Source organism: Pyrus communis, chromosome 1, assembly GCF_041283825.1.
Source record: "Pyrus communis isolate YQ-2024b chromosome 1, ASM4128382v1, whole genome shotgun sequence".
In the NCBI taxonomy this organism is placed as follows: domain Eukaryota; kingdom Viridiplantae; phylum Streptophyta; class Magnoliopsida; order Rosales; family Rosaceae; genus Pyrus; species Pyrus communis.
In genome coordinates, this window is record NC_142565.1 from 8,265,903 (window position 1) to 8,293,299 (window position 27,397).

Below are 27,397 nucleotides of genomic sequence, written 5' to 3' on the forward strand. Positions count from 1 at the left end.
TCTCGAAGCACCTTCAGTTTGGATAAACAGCACTGCATCGAGGCCGACTGGTTATCTATCCAAGTCTCGGTCGAGAAGGATTTTCGAATCCTTATTGGCAGAGGTCATCTCATTAGCCTTTTGGGCAAAGTGAGATGTTACCAGGTTACTACATTCGGCACCATAAGAGCCGAATTTGATATTGAACTTCGCAGAACTAGCAGCCTTGTCTTCAGGCTTGAGAATCCAAAGGCCGAGATTTGTTCCTTCCTCGGCCGCAATCGCAAGATAAAGAAGTTGGCAACGCGCTCAACGCAACATCAACAAATTTTACTCCTCGGCCGAGCTCGGCCGACTAGTTGGCACGCCCCGCATTCAACCGAAGGACTAGTTAGCTTATTAGTTACTCGGCATGCGCGCCACGTAGGCTTTGTAATTTTTAGAGTCAACAATTACGCACAAATAAAACTGATAGCAAATATTAATTTTAATTAAAACAAGAAATGAGAACTCTAAAATGATAGTAAGTTGTATATAAACCACCAGTTAGTGCTATTTTGTTATATGTTCGTCCAATTCCACTTTTGATTAAAAATTAGTAGCCAGTTTTATTTGTATATATTTCACCTCAATCTATAGTCCTTGTGATTTGGCATTTGATCACACTCTTTGCACGCATGTTGTACTTAAAATTCATGAGTTAAACAGTACATAATCAAAACAGAGCGAAAACGATATGAAATAACTAGAAAACTAATGTTAGCTTTCCAGAAATAACATAATAATATCGATAGTTCGAAATGAAGACAAGATAGAGGTGCATTAGAAACTATTTTTAGGGTGTAGTATTTTTCTTCAAAATACAAAATTCTTATTTATTTGTCTGACATGTAGCTTTACGAGCTAAAATTACATCAAACCCTAATGAAACTAAAACGAATATGATTACTTAGAAACCATTATTAGCATTCTAAAATGGCATAATAAAATCATGAGTTTGTCATGTAAAGTGCAATTGAGGTGTGCAAAAAACTATTTTTAGAGTACAATTTCTTCCTTAAAAGTAAAAAAGAAATTCATTTTTATATGAGCTAGATAGTCGTAAAGTCTATCATTGTAGAGAGTTTTCAACATGTTGGGAACATACGTTGGTATATCAAACGTCATAATATAAGTGGATATTTGAAAAAAAAAATATTTAACTACTTGTTTTATAACACTTAAGTGTATTAGATCATGTTTTTAGGATACTGAAAAATTTATCTCATTATAAAAAATGAAACGGTAATTTAAAATAAGAAAAGCTAATAAAAAGGGTTTGAAAATTTTGAATTTTAACGATAAGGAGGGCAAATTAAATAGTACCAAAATTTATTTTTTAATATAAAAATATAATTTTTCATTAAAATAAACAGTACCGTTAGTTTTTGTTAAAAACCCTTTTAAAATAACATGGGCAATTGAAAATAAAACGGACATCAAAATAGTTTACAACAAAAAATGGAAGAATCTGGGGCAGAAAAGATCTGAAGAACAGCAGCAAAATTCAGAGCTTCACACCCTCTTTCTCTGAATTTGATTTATATATTGGTTAAAAATTCGATGCCTTTATTATATTCGTGTTCGTTTATTCCTTACCGGCCACCATCAACGGCTCCAACGACCAATCGCCACTTCCCTCCTCAACGCCCCGCCACGTGTCCTTCATCCTCTCTACGGCGCCGTTTCGCCTCCGAGCGCAAACCCCTTCTCCCGCCGCTCCCACTCCGCTCCGCCGGGGTTTCCAGACACCCCAATTTGCAGTGCTTGTCATCGTCCTCCGTATCAATGTCGGCCGAGGAGGAGCCCACTTCTACCTCGCAGGTTTCTTCTGCTGCTCTCTCTCTCGCTCCCAAAACCTGTTAGGAATTTCGAAATTGGGTTTCTGTGAATTTCGGAACGAGATGATAAATTTGAGTAAAAATAAGATGGAGAAGTTCGAGTTGGTTGTGGGTTTTTGATTAAAGGATTAAACTTTGTTACTGTTTTGGTAGATACGAATGAATTTATAGAATCCAATTCTCTTGTTTTCTTCCTTCTTTTATTCAAGCGGTGTTCTAATCTAATCAAAACTACGGGAGGGAGGGGGATTCGAACAATTTTTTGTGTTGATGCTAAGTTATGACCTTGTATGTGTGTAGAGGGGTGAACAGCTGCAGAGTGGCTTCTTGTATTCGAGGGCGTTCTGGGTTAGTGAATCAATGATTGCCTGGAATGTCGATGTTGGAAATGGTTCCTGCTACTTATTTGCTAGTAAAACCGCGGCTTTATCTTGTTCGAGTGATGGAATTCTAGGTAAGGACTTTCCTGACTCATACTTCGAGTTTGAGTGATGGAATTCGTGGTTATTTCAAATCTTTAAATTAAGTGTAATGAGACTTCTTTGCTAGCAGGTGAGGATATAAAAGTAAAGCTTGAAGAAGATAAACATGGGCTTCCGGATAATGTACTACGTTATGTAATCTGTAGAAGCTGTTTCATGGAGCCTCTTGTTGCTGTTTTTTCTTAGTGTAACTTCTGGAGAAGTTTTGAAACTGCTTCGAACTGACCCATGTATAAAATGATTTCTGTTAGGTGAAAGAAAAATTTCCACATATCAAAGATTACAGAGCTTTTAATGTGCCCCCTGATTTGGATGCCAAACCTCTTCTCAAATGCCAACTGGCAGTTGCTACTTTCGATGGTAAGAATGTTTTTGCATTTGTTCTTTGCCAGTCAGTTTTTATCAACCCACCGTTAGATAAACCGTTTTGTCTCCCTAGACTAGGAGTGGTGAAATACAACGAATTCTGATCAATTACCTTTTTTTTATCAACGCACCCTTAGATAAACCATTTTGTCTCCCTAGACTAGTAGTGGTGAAATACAACGAATTCTGATCAATTACCTTTTGTTGAGGGTATGCATGTGATTGAGAGTGCTGAAGTAGATAAAACTCACAATTTCTAAAGAATCACGTTTTGAATATTCTTAGTTATTTGTAATTTAATGTTTTGTGGTAGTCACCCGTTTGTGCTAAAAGTTATTCTCGGACCATTTAAAGTGTTTAGCGTTCTTGCATTGCTTTTTTATAGAACTATTATCTACTATCTTTCAGATTGAATATATAATGAAACGCCTTCGCCGGAATCCTGACTAATTATTTCCAATCATTTCCAATCCTTTAACATACATCATATATTGTATTATCTACTATCTTTCAGATTGAATATATAATGAAACACCTCCATCAGAATCCTGACTAATTATTTCCAATCCTTTAGACATACATCATATATTGTTTCATTGGTTGACAATTTTTTGTAGCAGTCCATCTGGTAAACCATTTAATTTAACATTAAATACTTGTGGTGCTATATTGCAAAATATAGAAGCTCTTCATTTACGTTTAATTTTTTCTGATCTTGGATCAGTATTTTAACTTTCTTTGTTTCAGTCAGATGGATCACTGCTTTGTAAGCTTGGTAATCTTGAAAACATAATTTTTTTATGACGGAATATAGTCATTACCGTGAGTGTGTTTTGTGCGAATCTAGACCAGCATAAATCATCGATTGCAGTTTCTTAATTTCAACCAGTGAATATATGGTTTATCTGTTTCATATTATACAGCTAATGGAGGGTGCAGTGATGCCACTGGTCTGCAGTTACCTGGTATTTTAGATGAATTGTTCTCGTATAATGGTCCCCTTGGTGCACTTTATTCAGACGAATCAGTGTCACTGTACCTTTGGGCGCCTACGGCTCGGGTATATAACTTATATGTGAAAAGTTTTTTTTATTAATTACTAGAGTTGCCCTCTCAGTTCTACTTATGGAAGCAATCATTTTCTTTTTACAAAACAGGAAGTATGTGTTTGCATCTATAAGGAACCGTTAGGTGGGGGGAATCCCCAAGAAGTTGTGCAACTTGAGGAGGTTAATGGCGTTTGGAGTACTAAAGGGCCAAAAAGTTGGGAAGGCTGCTATTACGTGTATGAAGTGTCTGTATATCATCCTAGCACCTTGAAAATTGAAAAGTGCTATGCAAACGATCCATATGCTAGAGGGTATGCCGGTTGTCTAATTTAGCTGACAGTTATCGGAAAATAGCTAAGGTGTTTCCATATTCTAAAGTTATGCATCAGTGCTATCCACTAGTATGTATTTAGTCATGAACATTGATTTATATGCCTGCTTATTGACATTTCCCAGATTTAATATCTTTTAATTTTTGTTGGAGCAGGCTTTCATCAGATGGCAGGCGGACATTGCTGGTTAATCTTGATTCTGATGATATAAAACCTGAAGGATGGGATAAATTGGCTGATGAGAAACCTGATATAATTTCTTTCTCCGACATAAGTATTTATGAGTTACACATCAGAGATTTCAGGTAATAACATATAATGACACCTTCATCCAATTATCTAAAAAAGAGATCTCAAGTGATGTATGCTATGTTTAACTTTTGACGAGTAATCTGTGTCTGTTTCTCCAAGTATGGGTATTGTTTTGGTATTGCATTACACTCGTAATATACTCAACTGCCATTGCAGTGCCAATGACCAGACTCTGCATTCTGAATTTCGTGGTGGATATCTTGCCTTCACTTTGCAGGTAGTTCTATTATTCTATTAAGAGGCGTAACCCAAGTATGCCTGAAGCATACTAATTTAACTTAGAACTATAAGTATTCAGTTCCATGTGGATCTTACATGATGGATGAAGGGAAAGGGGAATTCTATAAGACTGTACTAATTAGAAATACGTAATTGACTACTTGAAGGATTCAGCGGGTGCATTTCATTTGAAGAAATTATCAAATGCTGGTATCACTCATGTTCATCTACTGCCAGCCTACCAATTTGCAGGGGTTGATGATGAGAAGGAGAATTGGAAGAGTGTAGGTAAGGGAATATATGAGCTTAGGCATTGCAAAACAACCAGTCCTTTCCATTTGAACTTCAAATATAAAGGAACCTTTCCCATTGATGTTGATGCAAACCAGAATACGATGTATGAGTTGTGTGTATATACATTGATGTTTCAGAAACAAAATGTTGTGGTCTTATGTAAGCTAAATTGACTTTTGCTTGGTTGTACCATTCCTCTGTATGACATTGGCCAGATTTCAAGATCCTTGAAAAGTTTGCTCCAGATTCGGATGAGCAACAAGCTCTTATTACAGCTATCCAAAATGATGATGGATATAACTGGGGGTATGCTTCTGTCAGTTTGTTTTACATTATTAGCTTAAGTACTTTTTGATGGCTTGATCTTTACTTTTACGTCTTTTGAAGGTACAACCCTGTTCTCTGGGGGGTCCCTAAAGGAAGCTATGCAAGTAATGCAAATGGTACATACCGTGCAATTGAGTTCAGGAAGATGGTCCAGGTATGGATATTAGGTTGTCACTTCTCCAAATTCTGTGTTTAATGCATCTTGTGATATACTAGATTAACAAGTTATCTGCTGTCAGTTGAAGATTTTCTTCCATTGTTTTAACTGGATCTTTATTCTCTTTCCTTTTGTTTTGCAATTATTTATTTGATTTCTCTCTTCATCCCTTCCACCCACCCTCTTCTCCTCAGACTTTCCTGTTTTCTGCTTTTAGTGTCCCCTCGTATGCCTCCTGTTTATTTGGGTGAAAAATAATGGGAAAACGGTTATATTGCTTGCAGGCGCTTAACCGTTACGGCCTTCGTGTTGTCTTGGATGCTGTCTACAATCATTTGTCCGAAAGTGGGCCATTTAGTGTGAATTCTGTTCTTGATAAGGTTATGACTTGTTATTATTCATAAGATCCCACCATATATAGACTGTTGTCCTGCCTTACAGTCTTCCTGAATGATTTCTGTTCTTCTGTTTTGATTTAAAGTTTACTTATAGATTGTTCCAGGATACTACTTAAGAAGAAATACGGATGGCTTTATCGAGAATAGTGCATGTGTGAACAACACTGCTAGTGAGCATTTTATGGTTGAGCGTTTAATTGTTGATGATCTATTGCACTGGGCAGTTGATTACAAGGTGAGATTTCACTCGTCAAATGGTGCTTGAATACCTCAAAGAAGCCTCACATAGTTTCATCTATAAAGTGTATACTGATTTATTGTTAGATTGAAAGGGTTTGAGTTGTATGCATGATCGCATGTATACCTGTAAGTCTTAAAGGTGGTTTCTGGAATCATATGAATCTTTTGGCAGGTTGATGGGTTCCGGTTTGATCTTATGGGTCATATAATGAGAAGAACAATGGTATGATACTCTCAGCCAGTTAGCATAGTACATTGAGTGGATGTTCAATAGCCAAATGCCTAAAAGATACTAATTCGTGCACAGGTGAAAGCAAAAGACGCACTCTGCAGCCTAACAAAGGAAAGGGATGGAGTTGATGGCTCAAGTATCTATATGTAGTTACTCACTATATTCATTTAACACACTATTATTGTAGCTTTGGAAATCGATGCTTGAATTTTCCCTATGGATCTGTTGTTTTGTTTACAATTCTTGAATCTTTAGCATGATTTTGGCTCAGTATTCTTGTTTTATCACTTTTATCAAGATATGGCGAAGGATGGGATTTTGGTGAAGTTGCCAATAATGGACGTGGAATAAATGCTTCACAGTCCAATCTTCGTGGAACTGGAATTGGGAGGTACTATTTTTCGTTTCCCTTAAATGGGGTCCAACATTTCTTTTTGTTATGTTGAGGAACTAGGAAATAGGATTGCATGCAGGAATTAGATATAGGACTGTCTGATTAAAAATAGTCTTTCACTTACTGACAGTTGAAAGGATGATACTGGCACCTGCTTTTTATTTAGTTTTTCTCTCCTTATAAGAGATTCAAAAGAGACACAAATAAAGATGTATGGTGGTTGAACTTCAACCTTGTACTGGATTGTCTTGTTCTAGTCAAATGCGAACTCAGTGGGAACTATATATACTAGATTTTCCTTTCTTCCATTTCTTTCTTCACTACCTAGTGAGTGCCTATAGCTATGTGTTGATTTATCTATCAGTTTTAATGATCGAATACGGGATGCAATACTTGGTGGATCTCCATTTGGCCATCCTCTTCAGCAAGGATTTGTGACCGGTCTACTCTTGCAGGTATATAATGACTTTAAAAGGAGATCTTTATATATTAGTTGATTATTTAGCGAGACTACTACAAATTTTGTTTCGTGTGCTAATAAGTTGCATGCATATACTATATATGTGTTGTATGAGTATAGTGGGTGCTCTGTACTGAAACATTTTGACATGTTATGTGTCCCGCAATCTCTTAAGACCGTAATAAGGTGAAGTGAAATTTGCATGATCAACATTGTGAGCTAGACTATACAGAGAAAGAGCATCACTCTACACATATATCTTGTTTTGCATCATTGAAGGAGTAATATGTATATCACTACAGTTTTGACTCATGCCAAGGGTGAAAGTGATCTCTTATGTTGAATATTGTATGATTATTTTCATCATAGTTAATGGATTTATCTTTCTTCTGTAGCCTAATGGTCACGATCATGGTCCAGAAAGTGTTGCAAAACACATGCTTGCTGAATCAAAGGATCACATTCAGGTTTATCATTTTAATGCATTTTTGTATATGTAGCATTTTGTTTTTGGCCCAATGCTGGACTCCTTTGTCTCCTTAGTCCATGTACAAATGAAATCATGAAAATTGATGGATGCCAACTGAAATTAAACTGAAAATTGTTCTTGTATTGACAGAATGAGCTGTATGGGTAGACTAAAACTGATAGGTTTCTTCACCTAGGGGATAAGAATTTTCAATAAAAAACGAAGTTCTCTAGGGATGGTCACTTCGAAGTTTCTTTTACGTTTCATTTTCTCATCTATTTGAAGTTTTGATTGTCATCCTTTTTTAAATAATACTACTTAACTGACTTTGGATCCAAATCTTATTTGTCTTTCTACAGTGATATTGCAAAAGGCTTCATAAGCCATAATTCCTTTAGTGTTTTTGTTGTGATTGTATCTAATGGAAGTAAAGTAATGCAGGTTGGAATGGCTGCAAACCTGAGGGATTTTGTGCTAACCGATTGTGAAGGGAAAGAGGTATACATTAATTTCCAGAGGGATAAGTATCAATATCCGCTGTTGATGTTTTAGCTGAAATGCATTACCTTGACATTTCCAATGATTCATTCAGGTAAAAGGAGCAGAAGTTTTGACCTATGGCGGGGCACCTGTAGCATATACTTTATCTCCTACTGAAACTGTAAGTATCTATATCAGGATTCATAATTTTGGTTCTTGTGATTTTGTGCCTATCACCACCTGTTTGAAGGTACTTGATGTTTTCTGAGCCATATTTTATACCCTTAACCGATGTAATGTAATGTATAATTTTAGATGCTAGGTTGAGAACCTGCTGTCAAGTGGGCTTAACAAATCTGAGTATTGGCGGTTAATGAACTTCGGTTAATGCATTTTGCTTGGGATGTTAATGCATTGTTCATAACTTCATATTGATGCTTTAAAGGTAGAATGACGAATATTAACATAGAAAAACCATACAATTGACAACTACGTTTGTTCTCCAGATCAATTATGTTTCTGCTCATGACAACGAAACTCTGTTCGACATCGTGGCTCTGAAGGTACATGTACTTCTACAGTATTTATTTGACTTCAGATTTGTAACTTCTTGTCTAACTCAATCCATTACTTGTAGACTTCGATGGAAATTTCTTTAGAGGAGAGATGCAGGATAAATCACTTGGCGACAAGTATAATAGCACTCGGACAGGTTTTAAATCGTATTTAATGTTGATTTAACGAAAATTTCATGTATGAAATGGCAGGCTACTAGGATTATTTATAATGTTTATTAATTCAGTTTTATATTGTTCATTTTTTGGGATATTGTATGACCAATCAGTTATAAATGATTTCCTAATTTTAGGGGATACCATTTTTCCATGCCGGTGATGAGCTGCTTCGGTCAAAATCACTTGATCGTGACTCCTACAATTCTGGTGATTGGTTCAATAGGTCAATTGCTAATCTCATTCCCAAGTTACAGTCTTAGTTATAGTTGTTACATAAGATTTCACGATTTTAGCTGATCTTATATCTAACTGCTCGAATAAGTATATGATCTTCTGCATTATATGCTACTTACGAGTTACAAGTTGGATCCTTTATGTGTTCAAGAATAAATCTCACTCCTATAGTCCCATTTCATCTTTTCTAATTGAGTAACCCATGCGTGCTATAACATCTGTCTTTCTCAAGCATAATGTTTGTTTGGTATGATTTCCAGGCTGGACTTCACTTATAGCTCTAACAATTGGGGTGTTGGCCTTCCTCCAAAAGAGAAGAACGAACACAGCTGGCCGCTGTAAGCACTCGTCTATTTCCACAATCATTTGATCCTGCGCATTTCTTAGTGACGTTGACATGGGATGTAGAAAGGTGTATCTGGCATCGAAACTTTATAATGACTGGTATAAAATGTCAAGTCATAATTTTTATGGTTATGTTTCCTTTTTTCAGAATGAAACCAAGATTAGCAGATCCATCCTTTAAGCCTCAGAAGAGTCACATCCTCGCTGCTGTGGAGAACTTTTCTAATTTGTTACGTATTAGGTACTCTTCACCACTTTTTCGTTTGAGGACAGCAAATGCTATTCAGGTGAGAAGCCTCGTATCTATACTTACGTTCCACTACAATAGTAATGTTTTTTCTTGGAATTGATTTTACCAAGAAAAAGTGATGGGCTTCTTGTATAGCAAATGCTATGAGATGAACCACTTATTTTAGAGATAAACCAAATTTGCTCCCAAGTTTTAATACATAATATTCACTGTTCAGGAACGGGTACGTTTCCATAATACTGGTCCTTCATTAGTCCCTGGAGTCATAGTAATGAGCATTGAAGATGGTCATGAAGGCGTGCCAGGGTTATCTCAGCTTGATCCAATGTCGGTATAAATATCTCTAACTTTAATTTATCCATGATACCAACGATTGGAAAATAATTCACTTGACAAACCTTTGTGCTGCACAGTTTCTCTTACATTGTGGTTATCATCAATGCGTGTCCAACTGAGGTGTCATTTGCCAGTCCCCCTCTTCGGTCTAGGACTCTTCAGTTGCATCCTGTGCAGGTAAACCATTGACGTCAATTACCGCTGTTTTTTCATGTTGTTTCTTTGCTCAAATTTGGCATAATCGAAGGGAGCGCCAGAGATTTTCTGCATAACATCTCAAGCCTAGAAGAAAGATTCTGAATGTCAGATGAGCTCAGATCACTTGAAGTTGCTTCAAAGATAAACCTGCTTGATTTGTTTTATACTGGTTCTTTAAATATGCACTTGTTGCAGGTCACGTCAACGGATGAAATAGTTAAGAGATCTACGTATGATGGTTCCTCAGGATGCTTCACTGTGCCCCCAAGAACTACATCTGTGTTTGTTGAACCTCGGCGAGTTTGAATAGCTCAGCTGTAGACATGTTGTTCCAAGGATGTCATAAGAGTTGAGTGCCATGGTCGACCAAAGCATGGTTTTTTCCTGCAGTTGAGGAGGGAGAGAGGCAAAACCCAATCAAACTTATTTTCCAATTTTATTCCAGAGTGATTAGTGATCCAAAGAGAGTTTTATTTTGTGAGTGAAGTTATAAAAAAAACTCTTTTTATTATTTTGTTTATAATTTCTAATAATTCTATATATATATATATATATACACACACACACACATATATTAGTTCAGTAACTCAACGGTTTTCGATGCGCTCGTATATTTTACTCTGTTGTCTGTTCCATGGAAAAATTGAAAGCAAGAAAGCATAGTAAATTAACATTTTCCTATCTCTCTTTATTTTCTTTTTATTTTCGACCAAAAAAAAAAAAAAAAAAAAAAAAAAACAGTGGTTTCTGTTTCCTAGAACTGCGTTGCTGTTTCAAAGCAGCGTAATGACAGTTGGGTCAGTTTTCTAATTAACGGAAATGCAGTCATGGTACCCAAAAAAAGGAATTCGGATATTCGCCGGATCCTCGAGAATTTTGAAAATTTGTGAATTGTGTCCATTCATTGTACATTGTGCGGTTAATAATGATTTTAAATGTTTTTATTTAAAATTAAAAACAAACAGTACTTGACAAAAACTGAACGCATGATGTACGATGAACGAACACGATTTATAGATTCTCAGGATCCTCATTAAAAAGATCCGGAGAGGATCCTGTTGGAAAGATACATTAACAGGTTTTTTTGGAAAGAGATCCTCTCCGTATCTCTTCTCTAAAGCCCCTAGATCAAGTGATTCGGACTTTTGAAATTTGATTCAACGGCTAAAATTAGAGAAGTTAGTAAAAAAATTTAAAAGTTATAATAATTTTTTACTGTTTGATCAAATTTCAAGGATCTGGATCATTTGATACATAGGCTTTGGAGGAAGAGATCCGAAGATGATATTTTTTCGCTTTTTTTAACAATGCGGACGACTCAACAGTAGGGGAAATGGTTGTTTCGAATTAAGAAAATATTATTTTCTTCAACTTGCCAATCTAATGGATAAAAAATCATTTGGCTTCCTCTATCTCTTGGCTGTTTCATGGCTCATGGTCTTTTTTTTAAAGGTTCACCAAAATCAAAAGTAAATAAAAAAAAAACAATGAGAAAAATAGGAAACTGTTTTTAGCATTCTAAAAATCTTGTTTCACACTCCTCACACGTATATTTTTCCTTAAATTATGGAAAGTTTGGAGTGCAAAATGAGATTTTCATAATGCCAATAACAATTCCCAAAAAATAATATGAAAAAAAATATCTTTGGATTGGATTTATTAGCAAGTTTAGCTTAATTAAGGTCATGTTTTGTGCTGCTTAATAAAGCTCGTGTCGTATTCTGATGAACCAATTTGCAACCTGTGTTCTATGTTAGTATTCTCATGCCCTTTCTGAGCAATCAACATGCACCATATTGGTTTTCAGCCCTCTACCAATTTGTCCTTGTTATACACTTCAAGATCACAATTAATTAAGTCATAATCTTTCCATTTAATTCAAATCACATCCACCACACCACCACTCCCATGTACTAGTAACCCATAGCTATTAGCTAGCAAAGAGAGAGTGAGTGCAAATTATAAATAGAAGAAAATCATATTCAAACACTAAATTCATATTTGGTTAATTCTGAAATTGGAGAATGACAATGGTGGAGGTGTCATTTTCCCACTCTAAATCAATAGTGAACACTAAGGGCTCGTTTACTAATCCGTAATCAAAATGGGAGGAATTAGATTGAGGAGGAATTGAATTGACGTGGAATTGGATTGAGGAGGAATCAGAATCAGATTCCTATGAAAGGTGTTTACTAAATTGTCAGGAAACAAAATAGGATTGATGTTGGTTTCATACAAGTTGTTTACCAATTCACTTCTGAATTGGAATCAAAACCATTTGATTACTAAACTGCCCTTGGTCTAAATTAATTATTTTATGTGATAATTAGTATAATTTAATTTTCATACAATCTTAACCCATAAATGATTGAATTTTCTATCTCTTTATAAACTAATTTATAAACTTTTTTATTTTTTTTTTGAACTTTTCAAACCTAATTTTTTATACCCACCCCATAACTTCCCAAGCCAGCAGCCCAAGTTTTCTACCGTTTGGAACTTAAATTTTAACGTCATTTCTCTTCTTCCCATTATCCTTCCTCAGTCCTCACCAGCGGCTACCGCCACCACTCTCTTCCTCCTTCTCCTCCATTTTATTTTCTGTGGATCCTTCATCATCACTTCCTGTGCATCCATTGATCTCTCTTGCGCGTCGCACCTCCATCCCCACACAACCACGATGCCACAACCAAAGAACAACCAGCTCACTACGATATCTAAAGACGCCCTAGGATTCTTGAGATTGGTTCGCTGGGCACAGGGAGGTGAAAGGGAGGCAGGCAGAGAGGTCTGGGCTTGTTGATTTGAGTGGCAGATTTGGAGTTTTTCAGGAATTAGATGGGGTTATAATGGGTAGAAAATTGGATTCCGGATTCCTCCTTTGTCCCGGAACTCAAATGACACCTCCTACTCAGGAGTTCAATTCCTCCAAAATTCGGAATTCAATTCCTATCCTTCGAGTGGACCCACCCAGTTTGATTCCTTCAAATTTTAGTATACAAAAATAACCCATAATCAGAATCACACTCCGACTTTTTATTTCGATTACGAACACGTAAACACGCTCTAATTTCATATTGTACCACTCAAATTAGTTTGGACAATGACTTTGGCGTATATACAGATGAATGCACGTTGATATAATGCAAATTTTAAAAGAAAACATCACACGTATAGTATAATATACACAAATTAACATAACCAAACTTGTAAACTTGGTCAACCACCACCGGATGGTCCAGTTGTTGTGGACAAATGTTAGGCTCGTATTCCATATGACATGTTCTATATTCGATTCTGGTGAATTATACACCCCGTCCTCTGTTAGTCTTCTCGTCCCCCGAAAAAGTGGACTACTATGGCTAAGCCTCTAGCGTGTCCCCTTTTTCAAAATAAATAAAAAAAAAAATTAAAATACTTGTAAATTTGGTCTCCTGCTGGTGACACCATCTTGGCTCCTCTTGAATTTTTATCATACTTCTAAATTATTCGCACTTAACTTTTTTTTTTTTTTTTTGTTTCAAAAATAATTTTACTCGCAAGTCAGCACCGCTAAGTACACATGCAAAAGTTACTTAGTATTACGATCTAATGATATTTCTCTTCACTTGTAAGTAAGAAGTCTTATATTTGATTCTCGCCAAAGATGAATCACGAAGTATGTACAAGACAAGTGCCAACTGCAAAGTATGGTTATGATAGATTATGATGTCATATTCATACTCAGATTCAGATCTACGGAAGATGAAGTTAATTTATGTTAGGACTTAGGAGTAATAATTAATAATCAAGTCCAAATGTAATTAATGACCGTGACAAATGTAGTTAATTTATGTTAGGAGTAATAATCAATTCCAAATGTAGTTAATTTATGATTTATCATTCTAATTCAATCTTAAGTAAACACTAAACGAAACAAAAAAGAAAAAAAAAAAACTTTATTATTACTAATCATTCATGGTGGAGTGATAGGATCAGTAGATCACCTCACGAGTGCCAACGCGACTGATCTTAGAATTTCCCTTAATTATAGTATCAAATTTTGGAATATTGGAACACATCTCTTAATAAAGATATTAATTAATTAATTTCATCAGTCATATCCACAAGCTCAGCAAAAACACATTAGGGGGGTTGAGCTTGTTGTTGTAGTATCTGTCATGAGAGGGAGAGGGAAATAAGGATGTCTTTCTCTGTAAAAAGTAATTAGTGTGGCATTAAGCATGGCACATTATGGATGAGACTCATGACATGTCTGAGAGAGAAGTGGCCTCTAGCGCATATACGATCACTGCATGTGTCTGTAATCTCTATAACATAGATAATTAAATTGGTGGATCCCAATATTGTTTAATCTTATGTTTTTCTGCTGCCTAAGTCGACTTGTGCAAATAAACCTTGTGACTAAACCACCAGGGGTGCCCCAATAGTTGGGGGACGAATTACAGGCTCGTGTTCCACACGACACTTTATTGGTTCGATTCCTGGCACTGGTGAATCGCATGATGGTGGCCAGAGGGAGGTTGAAATGCCTCCATGACTCTTCTCGGCTCCCGAAAGGGTGGATTGTTGTGGCGAAACCACCAACATGATCTTTTTTTTGAAAAAATAAAAAAAAATAAACCATGTGACTTGTGTTCTGAATAGTTTATATCTGGATAGATATACAATCTCATTCATCTGTTACACACTGAAACCCTATTCAACTACTTTGGTGTTTTGGGTTGCTTATTGCAACAAACATGTTCCATTGAGTGGCTCACAAGTTACAAAATCTCTCTCTCTCTCTCTCTCTCTCTCTCTCTCTCTCTCATGGGTGACTTGTGAAGTAGTGCAGACAGATAGTATGCATATACAATATTAGCATAAAAAAATGGAAACTCGGTTATTGACTGGCGTAGTTGCTCAATATTTCCCTGCTTAGCAAGCAATTTCTTAGTCCAAGCTAGCTATAGTGTAATATTATATGAACCATATGTATGTATATTATATGGTTGGAATTTGATATTATTATATGTATGGTTATCTTGTCTTGTAGTAGTACGTAAAAATGAAATCATGAGAGGAGCCTTACAGGAGAGAGGAACCCATGATCAGCAGAATAAAGTGATCCCTTGCTTCTCCAAGGACGACCAAACCCTACTCTCATCTCTACATTTAAATTTCGTCTTAGGCTGGTTTTTGGAATCTTACGTGCTGGACACAACGTATATTATCCACATCACACCCAGATAACTCTTCAAGCCAAGAATTAATTGATAAATTATAACTTAACAAACCTGCCTTGACGCTTGGCATCTTGACATATATGGTAATAAATTATATTACTTTAATTAATTAATTATCTATCAATAAAGTAGATTTTGCGGATATTGTACATATATACATGCATATATATGTATGTGTATGTATGTACAGGGGAGAGGTACTATTGTACTCATTGCATGAATACATAATTGCCATGTTAGTTTCTAAACCAATATTTAAGGCAAGTAGTCGTATTAATACAACAATATTTCCTATTTCTTGAAATTTCAATTAATGTATTGGTAGTTTTGAGCATATGCATAACTTGGCTTGGCCAATCCAATTGCCAAAGTGAAATTAGAGGAAGACGTTTGTGCATGTATTCTACAAATGGAAGGGTCAAAAGTTCTAATGATTTTGTGTACACGTTGATAATTAAATGCAATTCACAGTTAAAAGTTGAACTTTCACCCTTCTTCATTTCTCTAACCCTTACGCTCCTTAATCTGAAGTATCCCCCTACAAATACATTAGTTATTATACGTTCTTAAACGGTAAAATTTTTCGGGGATAGGCGGCTGAGACAAACCCTAGCCGCAATAGGAGAAAAAAAGACCAAAGAAAAACCTGCTGACGCCGACTCCAGTCTTTGGTTTTGGGGTTGGTGGCAATCTCTCTTGATTCCTTCCTTCACTTTTTTTGTTTTTGTTTTTGGTAGTGGTCGCTATCTAGCTTTGTCAAGGAGGGCCTTTGTGATCGTGGTTGTGGTCATTCTCTCTTTCTGAGGAGAGTTTTTGTAACGGTTGTGATTTATTGCTCTACCCCGAATCTTAAAGCGAGCCAAACCTGAGGTGGTGATTTTTGTGGTTTGCGTGCTTGGCAAGGATTATGTGGAGGAAGCTTGACTTTTGTTGGAGGTGACTCGTAACAGGGTTTTGCCAACGATTACAAGATCACCAAAGTTGGTCCCGTCTTTCCTTTGTGGGGTTGTTGCAGTGCTTTGAGGGATCCACAATCACGCTTTCTTGTCGCAAAGTCTTCAAGTGATGGTATAATATTTACCTTGTGTGTCTTGACGGTGTTCGGTTCAGCTTGTAGGGCTAAGGCCTTCTGAGTTTATCTTCCGGTTGGTTAATTGCAGGTCTCACATGATTGAGGAATCGTACCTCAAAAGAGTTTATTTTATGTTGTGATGTTTTTTTTTTTTTTTTTTTTTTTTTTTTTTTTTGTTTTAGTTGTGATTTCGTTGTTTGTTTGCTTAGTAAAGAACTATGATGGATTTCGGTTTATTTAATTAATGAAATACTTATTACTTTCAAAAATATATACATTCTTAAACATTATGCAATAAAAAACATATACATTCTTAAACCTAATACATTCAATTAAACAATATTTTTTAACTGAATAATTGTCACATCTTGGCCCGAGCCCCCACCACATCCTGGGCTTGACTCCACCATAGCACGATATTATCCGCTTTATGCCCTGACCACACCCTCACGGTTTTGTTTCTAGGAAGTCACACGAGAACTTCCCAGTGAGTCGCCCATCCTGAGATTGCTCTCGCTCGAACTCGCTTAACTTCGGAGTTCCGATGGAACCCGAAGCCAGTGAGCTCCCAAAATGCCTCGTGCTAGGTAGAGATGGAAATATACATATAAGACTTACAAGATCCACTCCCTTGGTCGATGTGGGATGTTACAATCCACCCCCCTTAGGGGCCCGACATCCTCGTCGGCACACTTCCAGCCAGGGATTGGCTCTGATACCAAATTGTCACATTCCAGGCTTGACTCCACCATAGCACGATATTGTCCTCTTTAGGCCTCGACCACGCCCTCACGGTTTTGTTTCTGGAAACTCACACGAGAACTTCCCAGTGGGTCACCTATCCTGGGATTGCTCTCGAGTGAACTCGCTCAACTTCGAAGTTCCGATGGAACCCGAAGCCAGTGAGCTCCCAAAAATCCTCGTGCTAGGTAGAGATGAGAATATACATATAAGGCTTACAGGATGCACTCCCTTGGACGATGTGAGATGTTACAATAATGGCTTAGATGATTAAGAGCATTCACCCGACCATACACCAATCCCAAGTTCAATTGTCTTTCCCTCATATATCTGGTATTAAAAAATAAGGGTACTCGAATACGTACTAATAAAAGAGCATACGATATATTTATAACTTGAACAACTTCAAGTAGTAGTTCGCCACTAAGAAGAGATCTTCATCCCAAAGATAAGCTGTATCTTAATTCTGGTGCACAATATCAATGACTTCAGCACTTTAACATATAACTTCTGTTTAATTTTTCTTTTCTTATTAGTAATCAGTTACTTCAAATCTATTTAGCCATTTAAAATAAGGTTTGTTAATAACCATAATTATTTCCATCCATTTCAATATTTTTAAGCGAACCTCAATGATGATCAGCTTCTACATAGAATATATGCAGAACAGGATTAATTAGTTGATAATCATAGAACTAAACCGGCTTAGTACTTGGGGAATATGACTGGCTGCTGCAGGGTCAACAGCACACATGAACTGATTGATTACAAACAAATAGCGTTCCTAATAATACTCACAAAGATACTTATCCAAATTACTACGTTTTAAAATTCATATTTTGTTGGATAAAAGAAAATTTAAAATTTAATTAGCAGCATTGTTTAGTTTCCATTAATTAATTTTATCATGAAGTGCAGTTTGAGAAACAAACCAGCTTACCCTTAACTCCAAAAATATTTATATTTCGTGCTACTTGTATTTAAAAGCAAAATTACTCTATTTTAAACAAAATACATATTAATTATTTTCTTTTTTTCTTTGGAAAATAATTTATTATTCAACCAAAGACATATAAATCATTTTCTTTAATCTTTGGCTTGGTATATAAAACGAGGATTTAGGCTACGAGACATCACACTCGCTGCCTCGCACATGGTGGTATGAATTGTATAAGTCAAAACCCACGAAATCGAAAGAAAGGGAAAACGAGGAAAATAAAAAGGCATCTTGTTTTATTAATTTTCCTCCTTTATTTTGGTGACATTTTTATTTGTTGGATTTATATATATTTTTAATGACTTGAAAACTGATATTTAAGGCTTTTTCCAAAAAAGAAAACTGATATTTAAGGCAATCTAAAGTTTTTCAAATTTCAACTAAAAACAGATGGAACATACATGCATGACTACTTGTATAATGACTCTAATAAGCTATTAGGGAGTACGCATTTTTGAATCACATATTATTTAATGTGTCAAGTGATGTATGCATGGCACATCAATTAATGAATTGATCTTGTTAGATATTGTTTGTCAAATCCCGACCTGGGTCCCCACCACATCCCGGGCTCGACTTCACAGTAACACAATATTGTCCGCTTTGGGCCCCAACCACACCCTCACAGTTTTGTTTCTGGAAACTCACAAGAGAACTTCCCAGTGGGTCACCCATCCTGGGATTGCTCTCGCCCGAACTCGCTTAACTTCGGAGTTCCGATGATCTCCAAAGCCAGTGAGCTCCCAAAAGGCCTCGTGCTAGGTAGAGATGAGAATATACATATAAGGCTTATAGGATCCACTCCCCTGGGCGATGTGGGATGTAACAATCTACCCCCCTTAGGGGCCCGACGTCTTTGATGGCATACTTCCGGCCAAGGATTGGCTCAGATACCAAATTGTCACATCCCGGCCTGGGCCCCCACCACATCCTGGGCTCGACTCCACCGTAGCACGATATTGTTCGCTTTGGGCCCCGACCACGCCCTCACGGTTTTGTTTCTGGGAACTCACACGAGAACTTTCCAATGAGTCACCCATCCTGGGATTGCTCTCGCGCGAACTCGCTTAACTTTGGAGTTCCGATGATTTTCGAATCCAGTGAGCTTCCAAAAGGCCTCGTGCTAGGTAGAGATGAGAATATATATATATATATATATATATATATATATATATATATAAGGCTTACAGGATCCACTCCCCTGAGCGATGTGGGATGTAACATTGTTAGTTGTATGCCTCACTTGCCATATCAGATAATACACAAATGTGATATAAATATATGATATTTCTAACATTACTCTTTAAAATGTGTGTACGAAATTCATCCCATATAATTTGAACAATTAGTTTCACATACTGCTAGACTAATTTTCAATTTATGAACCCTATCACATAGAAGAGTCAAACAATGCTCAACACTTAACCAAAACAATTGAACCGAAGAAGATGGGTGACGATGTTTGTAAGATCCCACATTGCCCTAGGGAGCGGAGGTGATGTGCCTTATATGTACATGCCCACCTCCCTACAGTAAGACACGTTTTGGGTGGAAGCTCAGGAACAAATTCGTGAGGGCGTGGCCCAAAGCGGACAATATCTTACTATGCAGACTGGGATGAGACAATTTGGTATCATAGCCACTCCCCGGTTGGAAGTGTGCCGGCGAGAGCGTCAGGCCCCTAAGGGGGTGGATTGTAAGATCCCACATCGCCCGGAGGGAGAGGAGGTGATGTGCCTTATATGTACATTCCCACCTTTCTATAGTAAGACGCGTTTTGGGTGGAAGCCCAAGAACAAATCCGTGAAGGTGTGGCCCAAAGCGAACAATATATTACTATGCGGACTGGGATGTGACAATTTGGTATCAGAACCACTCCATGGCCGGAAGTGTGCCGACAAGGGTGTCGGGCCCCTAAGGGGGGTGGATTGTAAGATCTCACATCGCCTAGGGAAGAGGAGGTGATGTGCCTTATATGTACATGTCCACCTCCCTATAGTAAGACGTGTTTTGGGTGGAAGCCCAGAACAAATCCGTGAGGGCGTGGCCCAAAACTAACAATTCTTACTATGCGGACCGGGATGTGACAATGTTGCCTAAAAGTTGGGAGAGTTTTTTTTAGTGTGCTCGGAATACAGGCACTTATGCTATACGTTATTATACAACTGGAAGGACACTTGAATAAAAAATTTCCACTTGTATAATAACGTATGGCGCCGGCGTATTGCCCCTTATTCCGGGCATTGAAAATTTCTCAAGTTGGGGATGATATTAAACTATTACATGGCACAGAAAATGAAGAGATTCATTGACACTTAAGGTAAAATGTACCTATTTATCTTGAATGGTGATTGAGAAATTTCCATTCTTGATTGATCACTAATACAGTACATATTTAGTGGTTGAGTTGCAAGTATGACAAAAATGATGTACCATATATCTCTGTTGTCATCTAATTGTCCCATAGATCTTGATCATCATGAAGCATGAATTTAGAGGAATTCAAATTTAGTTGGATGTAATTTCCCTTAAAAAAGGAAAAGAAAATCCTTAAATATAGGAGGGTTAAATTACAAGTTGCCAAATTTAGTCCCTAAATGTGAGAAAAACTCTCATATTCTCGTTTCATACATCGGTGGTGTCTTTCTCTCACATTACGTGACGATGAATCAGTGTATAAAACTGGTGTAACCAAGTTTTTGTTTTCACAACCAACAAAAATAAATTAAGAAGACACTCAAAAATTGCATGTAATATGTGGTCGTGCAAGCATGACAACACTTGACAACATAAACTGTCATACATAGAATAGATAATAGAAATTATAGATTAAAATACAAGAAAAAATATATAAAAAAAAGATGGTAAAATGTTGAGAGGAGTGGGAGTGAGGGGAGCACCGCAGATTCCGTGGTTCCAGGCTTGCACTCCAATCATCGTCTCTACACAAATCGTTGAGGCAAAGTAATGGGGCTTTGCCTTTCAGCCTTTGCCTTTGCCTTTGCTTTGCTTGCTTCCCTTCAACAAACTTTGTAAATTCCAATCCTCTCTCTCTCTCCCTCCCTCCCTCTCCCTCTCTTTCTCTCTCTCTCTCTCAATACTAAAATAACATGTACACATGTACATGTGGAACTGCAGCCTGTATTTTGAAGTATCTTCAACAAGACGTGTTAGTAGTAAGTGTGGGAGTGTAAACTCACACGCGCCTAACAAAGCTCTAGGCTCAAACACCATTCCTTTTCAACTTGATCAATAAAACACAAAGAACATAGTACTCCTTTTCAACTTTGATCAATAAAACACAAGGAACATAGTACTATGTTAATGTGAAATTCCATTTGCAAAAGTTTTAGACTTGCAGTGTGCTTACTTCTCTAACATATTTGGACAAATCACTTAAATTTTGCTTGCATGCGTTATTTGTCATTAAATATTACAATACAGATACAAGTTTCATTAATAGAACACTTATTCTTACTTTATTAAAGGAGACTGTATAATTAACTCTTGTTCTACATATATGTGATATAGTTCCTCTACATAAAAAAAAAAAAAAAAAAAGAAGTGTTATTGACACTCCAAAAATCTTATTTTACACTCCTCACAGGTGTATTTTTCTTTCTAAATATAGAAAGTTTGGAGTGTAAAATGAAAAATTTGAAGTGCAAATAGCAATTCCAAAAAAAAAAAGGAAAAAGAAAAAGAAATACTCAGTGAGATACCATATCGTTAAGTTTATTTTCTCTTTAAATTATTTTTATCGAATAAAGAAAAAATATATCACAATCAACTCAAATATATATATTCAAGTCTTGACTACCTAACCTAACTTGGTTGAATTTTTAGGAATCAAGGATTAACGGTCTTTATGTCGAATTGGGATTAGGGCTGGGCACGGGCCGGGCCGGGCCCAATTTTGAAGGAACCGGACCGGACCTAAGTTCAAAGGGAACGGGCCGGGCCGGGCCGGGGATTACATTTTTTAAATTAAGAACCGGACATTACCCGGCCCGGTTGAAACGGGCCGGTTCGGGCCGGGTCCACGGGTCCTTTTTTTTTTTTTTTTTTTTTTTTTTCTTTTCTTCAGAAAATCACTACAGCTTCTGATCGCCATATCCATGGAGGTGAAGCTCCATCAGAAGGAAGACGGCCCACGAGTTCTCAAGGTCCTAGAAGCTCTAAAACAAGCCTCCCACGAGCTACAGACCCACCTGATTCCCCACTCAAACTCATCCTCCGCCATTAACGCCCTCCTCGAGCTCGAGACCGAGTCCGACAACATCCTCTCCCGGGACCCACAACTCTCCGCCCTCTCCCAACACCTCGCCACCCTTAAAACCCTCGTCGAATCCCTCCGCCAGTCCAGCGGCCACCTCAGCATCCGCTCCTTGCTTACTCGCTGCTGCTCGACTCACTGCCTCTCCAAACTCGCCCGGTCTATCGAGTCCGAAATTCAAGCGTGGATCGACCGCGAGTGCTTACATAGCTTGACGCGAGCTCTGGAAGAAGACCCAATTCGCGACGAGGACGAGTTGATCGAACTACTGACTCAGTTCGAGGACCGAGTTGCGCAGGGGTTCAACCATGAGTTGCAAGATTTGATCTTGAAGTCCAAAGTTGTCACCTCGCTCGAGTCAGTTCTGTGCGAGTCGACTCGGTCATCGAAGCGAGTCAAAGAACACACTGCTTTCGCCATTGCAGCTCTGATCAAGTTCAATCAATCGGTCGGCCGACGATCAGCTCTCTGATAAAAATCGCGTCTCCGAACGCGATCAGAGTACTCTGCGCGCTCGTCAGGCTGATCAAATCGCCGCTCGTCGACGAGATCGAGTTCAACGGAGAACTACCCCAGATCATAAGCTTCCTGAATTCCGAAGATTTGGAAATGCGAGTGATGGCTATGGTCTGCGTGTAGCTAGTACTCATGAGGTCGAGGCGTTCGAAGAACAAAACGATGTCAGGTGGACTTTTTCTAATAAATTTCTTCACAGAGAGCATAATCTTCTTATTTCTGCGGAAATTACCAGTACATGAAGGCAAAAAACCAGGGGTATCGATGATAGTTTGCTTGGGAGTCTGGCAGGCAGATACAGAGTGATTAGATTAAATCAACGGAAATTTGGAAGGTGGAAACGGTTCGTACCCGCCCCGCCCCGTTTCTCAGCAATTAGGATCCGTCCCGCCCCGCAAATGACATGGACCCGACCCGCCCCGCCCCGTTTCAGAATTTTAAAAACAGGATCCGCCCCGTACCCGCCCCGAATCGCTTGGACCCGCCCCTACCCGCGGGTCCAGGCCCCGTTTGCCCAGCCCTAATTGGGATTACATAACAATAATTAATTAATTAGTTTAATATTAACATCTAACTGAAAGGAAAAGCCAAAAACATACATTTGGTACAGTTGGTAAGTGATTTAAAAGGTCATACTTCCTTAAATCTCAATCAACAAGTTGAGGGCACTTATTAATTAATAGTTTAATACAATCTTAGACTTTGCACCTAATTTGTGGGACTAGTACAAGTTGCTTGTTTGAATGAAGAGCTTAATTACCTAGGTGGCAATTACTTGGTAGTGTGTGTTGGGAAATTGGAAGATGAAGAACACGCGCCTTGGAGGTGAGAGTAGGTTAGATTATGAAGGTGCATGGTAATGTATATGGTGGAACCTCATTAGCTTTGGTTTGTTTGTTTTTGTGTTTGCAAATTTGCAATTGGTGAAGAAGTAGTGCGTGGTTGGCAAAGTGTGAGAAAGAGAGCATGAAACGGACTTTGCGTTTAACAACCTCACTTCTCTAAATTTGCAACTCTTTTCCGTTATATCTGGTTTTTGTTTTTGGCTTTCCCTGCCTTAAATCTCTATCTATCCCACACACATTTACTAAAACCTCACTCTCTAAAATTATTTGTTGGTTTTTCAATTTCTAAAAACAATTTCAATTTTATAAATGAAAGTGACTTCTGTATACCCGCTTTTTCCTTGTGCATATCCTTATTTCTTTTTCCTGACCGTAAGATTGATTAAATTAATAAATAATTAAGGAACAAAACTAAATGGCAACGTACAAGAAGAAAAGAAGTCTGTATAAATCGTTTCCCTTTATATATACCTTGGAAGCTCAACAAAAGATTGGGGAGACTAAATTCACAGTTACTGTTGTATTGGGGTATGGCCTTGTAATTGTGACTTCCTCCAACATGTCAATATTCACTATATATATATATATATATATATATATATATATATATATATATATATATATATATATATATAATGTAATAACAGTATTCCTCTTCTTCCTTCCTCCCTACCAATTAAATCTCTCTCTCTCTCTCTCTCTCTCTCTCTCAGCACTAATTCCCAAGTCTCTTGAGGGTAGAGGAGGAGGAACCAGCCATGGAAGCAGAAGCAGCAGGTGGTGATCATCATCAAGAGGAAGTCAGGATCTTGGGGTGCCAGGAACAACACAACAACAATATTAATATTATGAAGGGTAAGCGCACAAAACGCCTGAGGCCCCAATCCCCAATCCCTTTTGCCATCCCAAGAAACTCATCTTCCCCCGAGGGTGGCGTCGGCGGCCATCGAGGTGGTGATGGCGGCGAAAATAACAATGATTGCATCAATAGTACCAACTTGTCCCCCACCACATCAGCTGAATTATTCCAAGACAGCACCACATCAGAAGAGGAGGAAATGGCAAACTGCCTAATTCTTTTGGCGCAAGGCCAATCCCGGGCGGCTTCTTCCTCCCCCGATCACCACCACCAACCCCACAAGCATATTACTACCAGTAGTCGAAGATTCCTGGAAGCAACAACTACCCCCGCGGGAAAGGTGGCGGGGGCGGCAGGGTATTATGTGTATGAATGCAAGACTTGTAACAGAACGTTCCCTTCTTTCCAAGCATTAGGGGGTCACAGGGCGAGCCACAAAAAGCCGAAGGTGAATATAGGAGACGATCACAAAAACAAACACTTTGGAATTGGGTCATTGCTGCCGTCGGATGAAGATCAAGATACGCAATTGTTTAAGAACAACAGTTTCGACAACAAGAACATCATGACATCTTCATCTCCACTTTCTCTCCATTTGAGCAATAGGGGTTTGGTTTTGAGCTCCAACAAGTCCTCTTCTAAAATCCACGAGTGCTCAATTTGCAGCGCGGAATTCACGTCCGGACAGGCCTTGGGCGGCCACATGAGGCGCCACAGGGCGCCGACTGGAGCCACCAACACAACCTTGTCGTTGACGTCTCCGCCAGTCTCAGCGGCCTTTGAATCTCATCAACAGCGACAACAGCAGAAGCCAAGGCTGCCCATGAAGAAGCAACAAAGTATGTTGAATTTGGATTTGGATCTCAACCTTCCAGCACCTTCAGAAGATGATCACCACAGAGAAACCAAGTTTGTGTTTGCATCAAAGCAGCAGCAACAAGAACAGCAGCAGCAAGAAAGGTTAAGAGCACAAATTTTGGTGGATTGTCATTACTAAAATAATGATTAAGATTTTTTTTAGTGATTTCTTCACTCCACAGTTGATATGATCAATGGTCAACTTGATGTGAATTACCAACTCTTTTTTATTTTTTTAATAACTTTTCTGTTATACCACCATTCAAAATTGAAACACTATTCTTTAGATTCATCTTGACCAATATTATGGAAATATATGGACTTTGATCTAATTATTTTGTTAAAGAAAATGTTAAATTTGTGTTTCTTGATTGAAAAGTGCATGGTCATGAGCATCTTTTTTTTTTTTTTTTGTTTTTTTGGCTTCAGCTTTTCAAAATTCAATCGAACTTTGTGACTTCGAGTACAAATATGAAAATTCTTAACCAATTGAGCTATAAGTCACTTGTCGCCTCTTGTTTAATTAGATTATGGTGTTGTTGCATCTTCACTTAAATTTGTTACTACCATACGACCATAAAAAGTCATGATGCTGTAAGTTTCATTGTTTCATTTATAAGAAAGCCAGCCCTGGCCCTCCCCTTTTTCTTATTAATGTAAGTGACAATAACACAATAAAAATATAGAAAGGCCACGCATATTACTGCAATTTCCACATGAATATTCCAACACATTGTAGGAGGCACTAGAGGCCAACCTAATCCCAGCATGGAAGAAATGCGATACAAACTAAATATACAGGAAATGCAAGATTCTCAGCCAAACAAGGAAGTACCACCCAAAAGGCAAAAAGGCGACCGAAAGAGGAGGATGGAGGGACAAAGCCACCAACCTCAAACCTCATTTACGGGAGGGCATGGTAAATCGTCATGAGATAAAACCATCACCAAACGTGGCCAACTTTAGGAGCTCACCCTCGAGTTGGCCAACTATGCATCAACGATGGGGCAGATGCGCCAAGAACCCTTGCACGTGCGCTTAGAAAGAATCTCAAAAACAGCTTTAGGATCACTCTCGATAATGGCATGATCCATGTGGTGGTCGCGAGCCAACTCCATCCCTGCCAATATAGCTTCAGCCCCGGTTTCTTTCTTCAGAAGAAGCCCGAACTAGACATTTTGCATCGTCACCAATCAGCAAACCTTGAGAGTCTCGAAAGATAATACCCACCTTGGCCTGAAAAGGAGTCATCCAGGCCCATTCACATTAATCTTGAAAAAAGGGGGAGTAGGGCAGTCCATATGGGAGAAGAAAGAGATCCCTCAGGTGACGTGTGAACTTTCTTTCCATATCTCCCAACATAAGCAAGCACCTTGTGATTCTGAGAGATTGGAGTAGAATCAATACGCTTCACAGCTGAAAACCACCTGTCAAAGGAAGTGACAGCTAGTACATTAGGGCGATAGCCAATACCTGCTCCGGGCATAACAATAAGATATGTTGAATGGATTCTTCAAGCTCCATGCAAAAAGGACATGAAGGATTAGGATTTATATGGCGTTTGAACAAATTCAACTTTATAGGAACACAATTAGACATGGTTCTCTATAGAAATTTGTTGATCTTGGGAATCATTTTAAGCTTCCATTCAATTTCCATACTCTTGTCTCAATCTGGTGGGAAGAGTGGGGAGGAGCAGATAAACCATGCGAAGATTTCTCAATGGCCCACAGATATCCACTCTTAACTTAGTAATCCCCATTTCTAATCCCAGGCCAAATGAGCCGGTCTTCATTCTCAATAAGGTGAAGAGGAATAGAGGAAATGACTTCTCTGAT

At 38.0% G+C, this 27,397-nt stretch overlaps 2 protein-coding genes and 1 pseudogene across 4 annotated transcripts; all 3 read left to right on the top strand.

Moving 5' to 3' along the window:
- Nucleotides 1–1,452: 1,452 nt before the first annotated feature.
- LDA (limit dextrinase) lies at nt 1,453–10,678 on the top strand. 3 transcript variants are annotated; one of them, XR_015963618.1, is made up of 28 exons: nt 1,453–1,842; nt 2,160–2,313; nt 2,409–2,464; nt 2,593–2,701; nt 3,631–3,767; nt 3,865–4,067; nt 4,244–4,393; nt 4,557–4,617; nt 4,787–4,907; nt 5,129–5,219; nt 5,301–5,394; nt 5,682–5,777; nt 5,890–6,030; nt 6,208–6,258; nt 6,343–6,413; nt 6,566–6,658; nt 7,026–7,116; nt 7,517–7,588; nt 8,032–8,088; nt 8,183–8,251; nt 8,577–8,633; nt 8,708–8,782; nt 8,939–9,027; nt 9,299–9,376; nt 9,532–9,670; nt 9,851–9,964; nt 10,047–10,146; nt 10,363–10,678. XR_015963618.1 is itself a non-coding variant. In XM_068460042.2 (28 exons), exons 1-28 carry the CDS (start codon nt 1,582–1,584, stop codon nt 10,471–10,473), a joined length of 2,934 nt encoding a protein of 977 aa, XP_068316143.2. In that variant the 5' UTR covers nt 1,453–1,581; the 3' UTR covers nt 10,474–10,678. The 3 variants fall into 3 exon arrangements, 2 of the variants coding, with proteins under 2 accessions (XP_068316143.2, XP_088551934.1); XM_068460042.2 differs by having other exon boundaries at nt 2,412–2,464; nt 9,851–9,960; XM_088695808.1 differs by having other exon boundaries at nt 1,455–1,842; nt 9,851–9,960.
- Nucleotides 10,679–22,103: 11,425 nt separating this feature from the next.
- Nucleotides 22,104–23,120, top strand: LOC148699081 (uncharacterized; annotated as a pseudogene).
- A 1,382-nt stretch (nt 23,121–24,502) lies between these two features.
- Nucleotides 24,503–25,888, top strand: LOC137719505 (C2H2-type zinc finger family protein). Its single transcript, XM_068458553.2, has one exon. It carries the CDS (start codon nt 24,601–24,603, stop codon nt 25,696–25,698), a length of 1,098 nt encoding a protein of 365 aa, XP_068314654.2. The 5' UTR covers nt 24,503–24,600; the 3' UTR covers nt 25,699–25,888.
- The last annotated feature ends 1,509 nt before the right edge of the window (nt 25,889–27,397 follow it).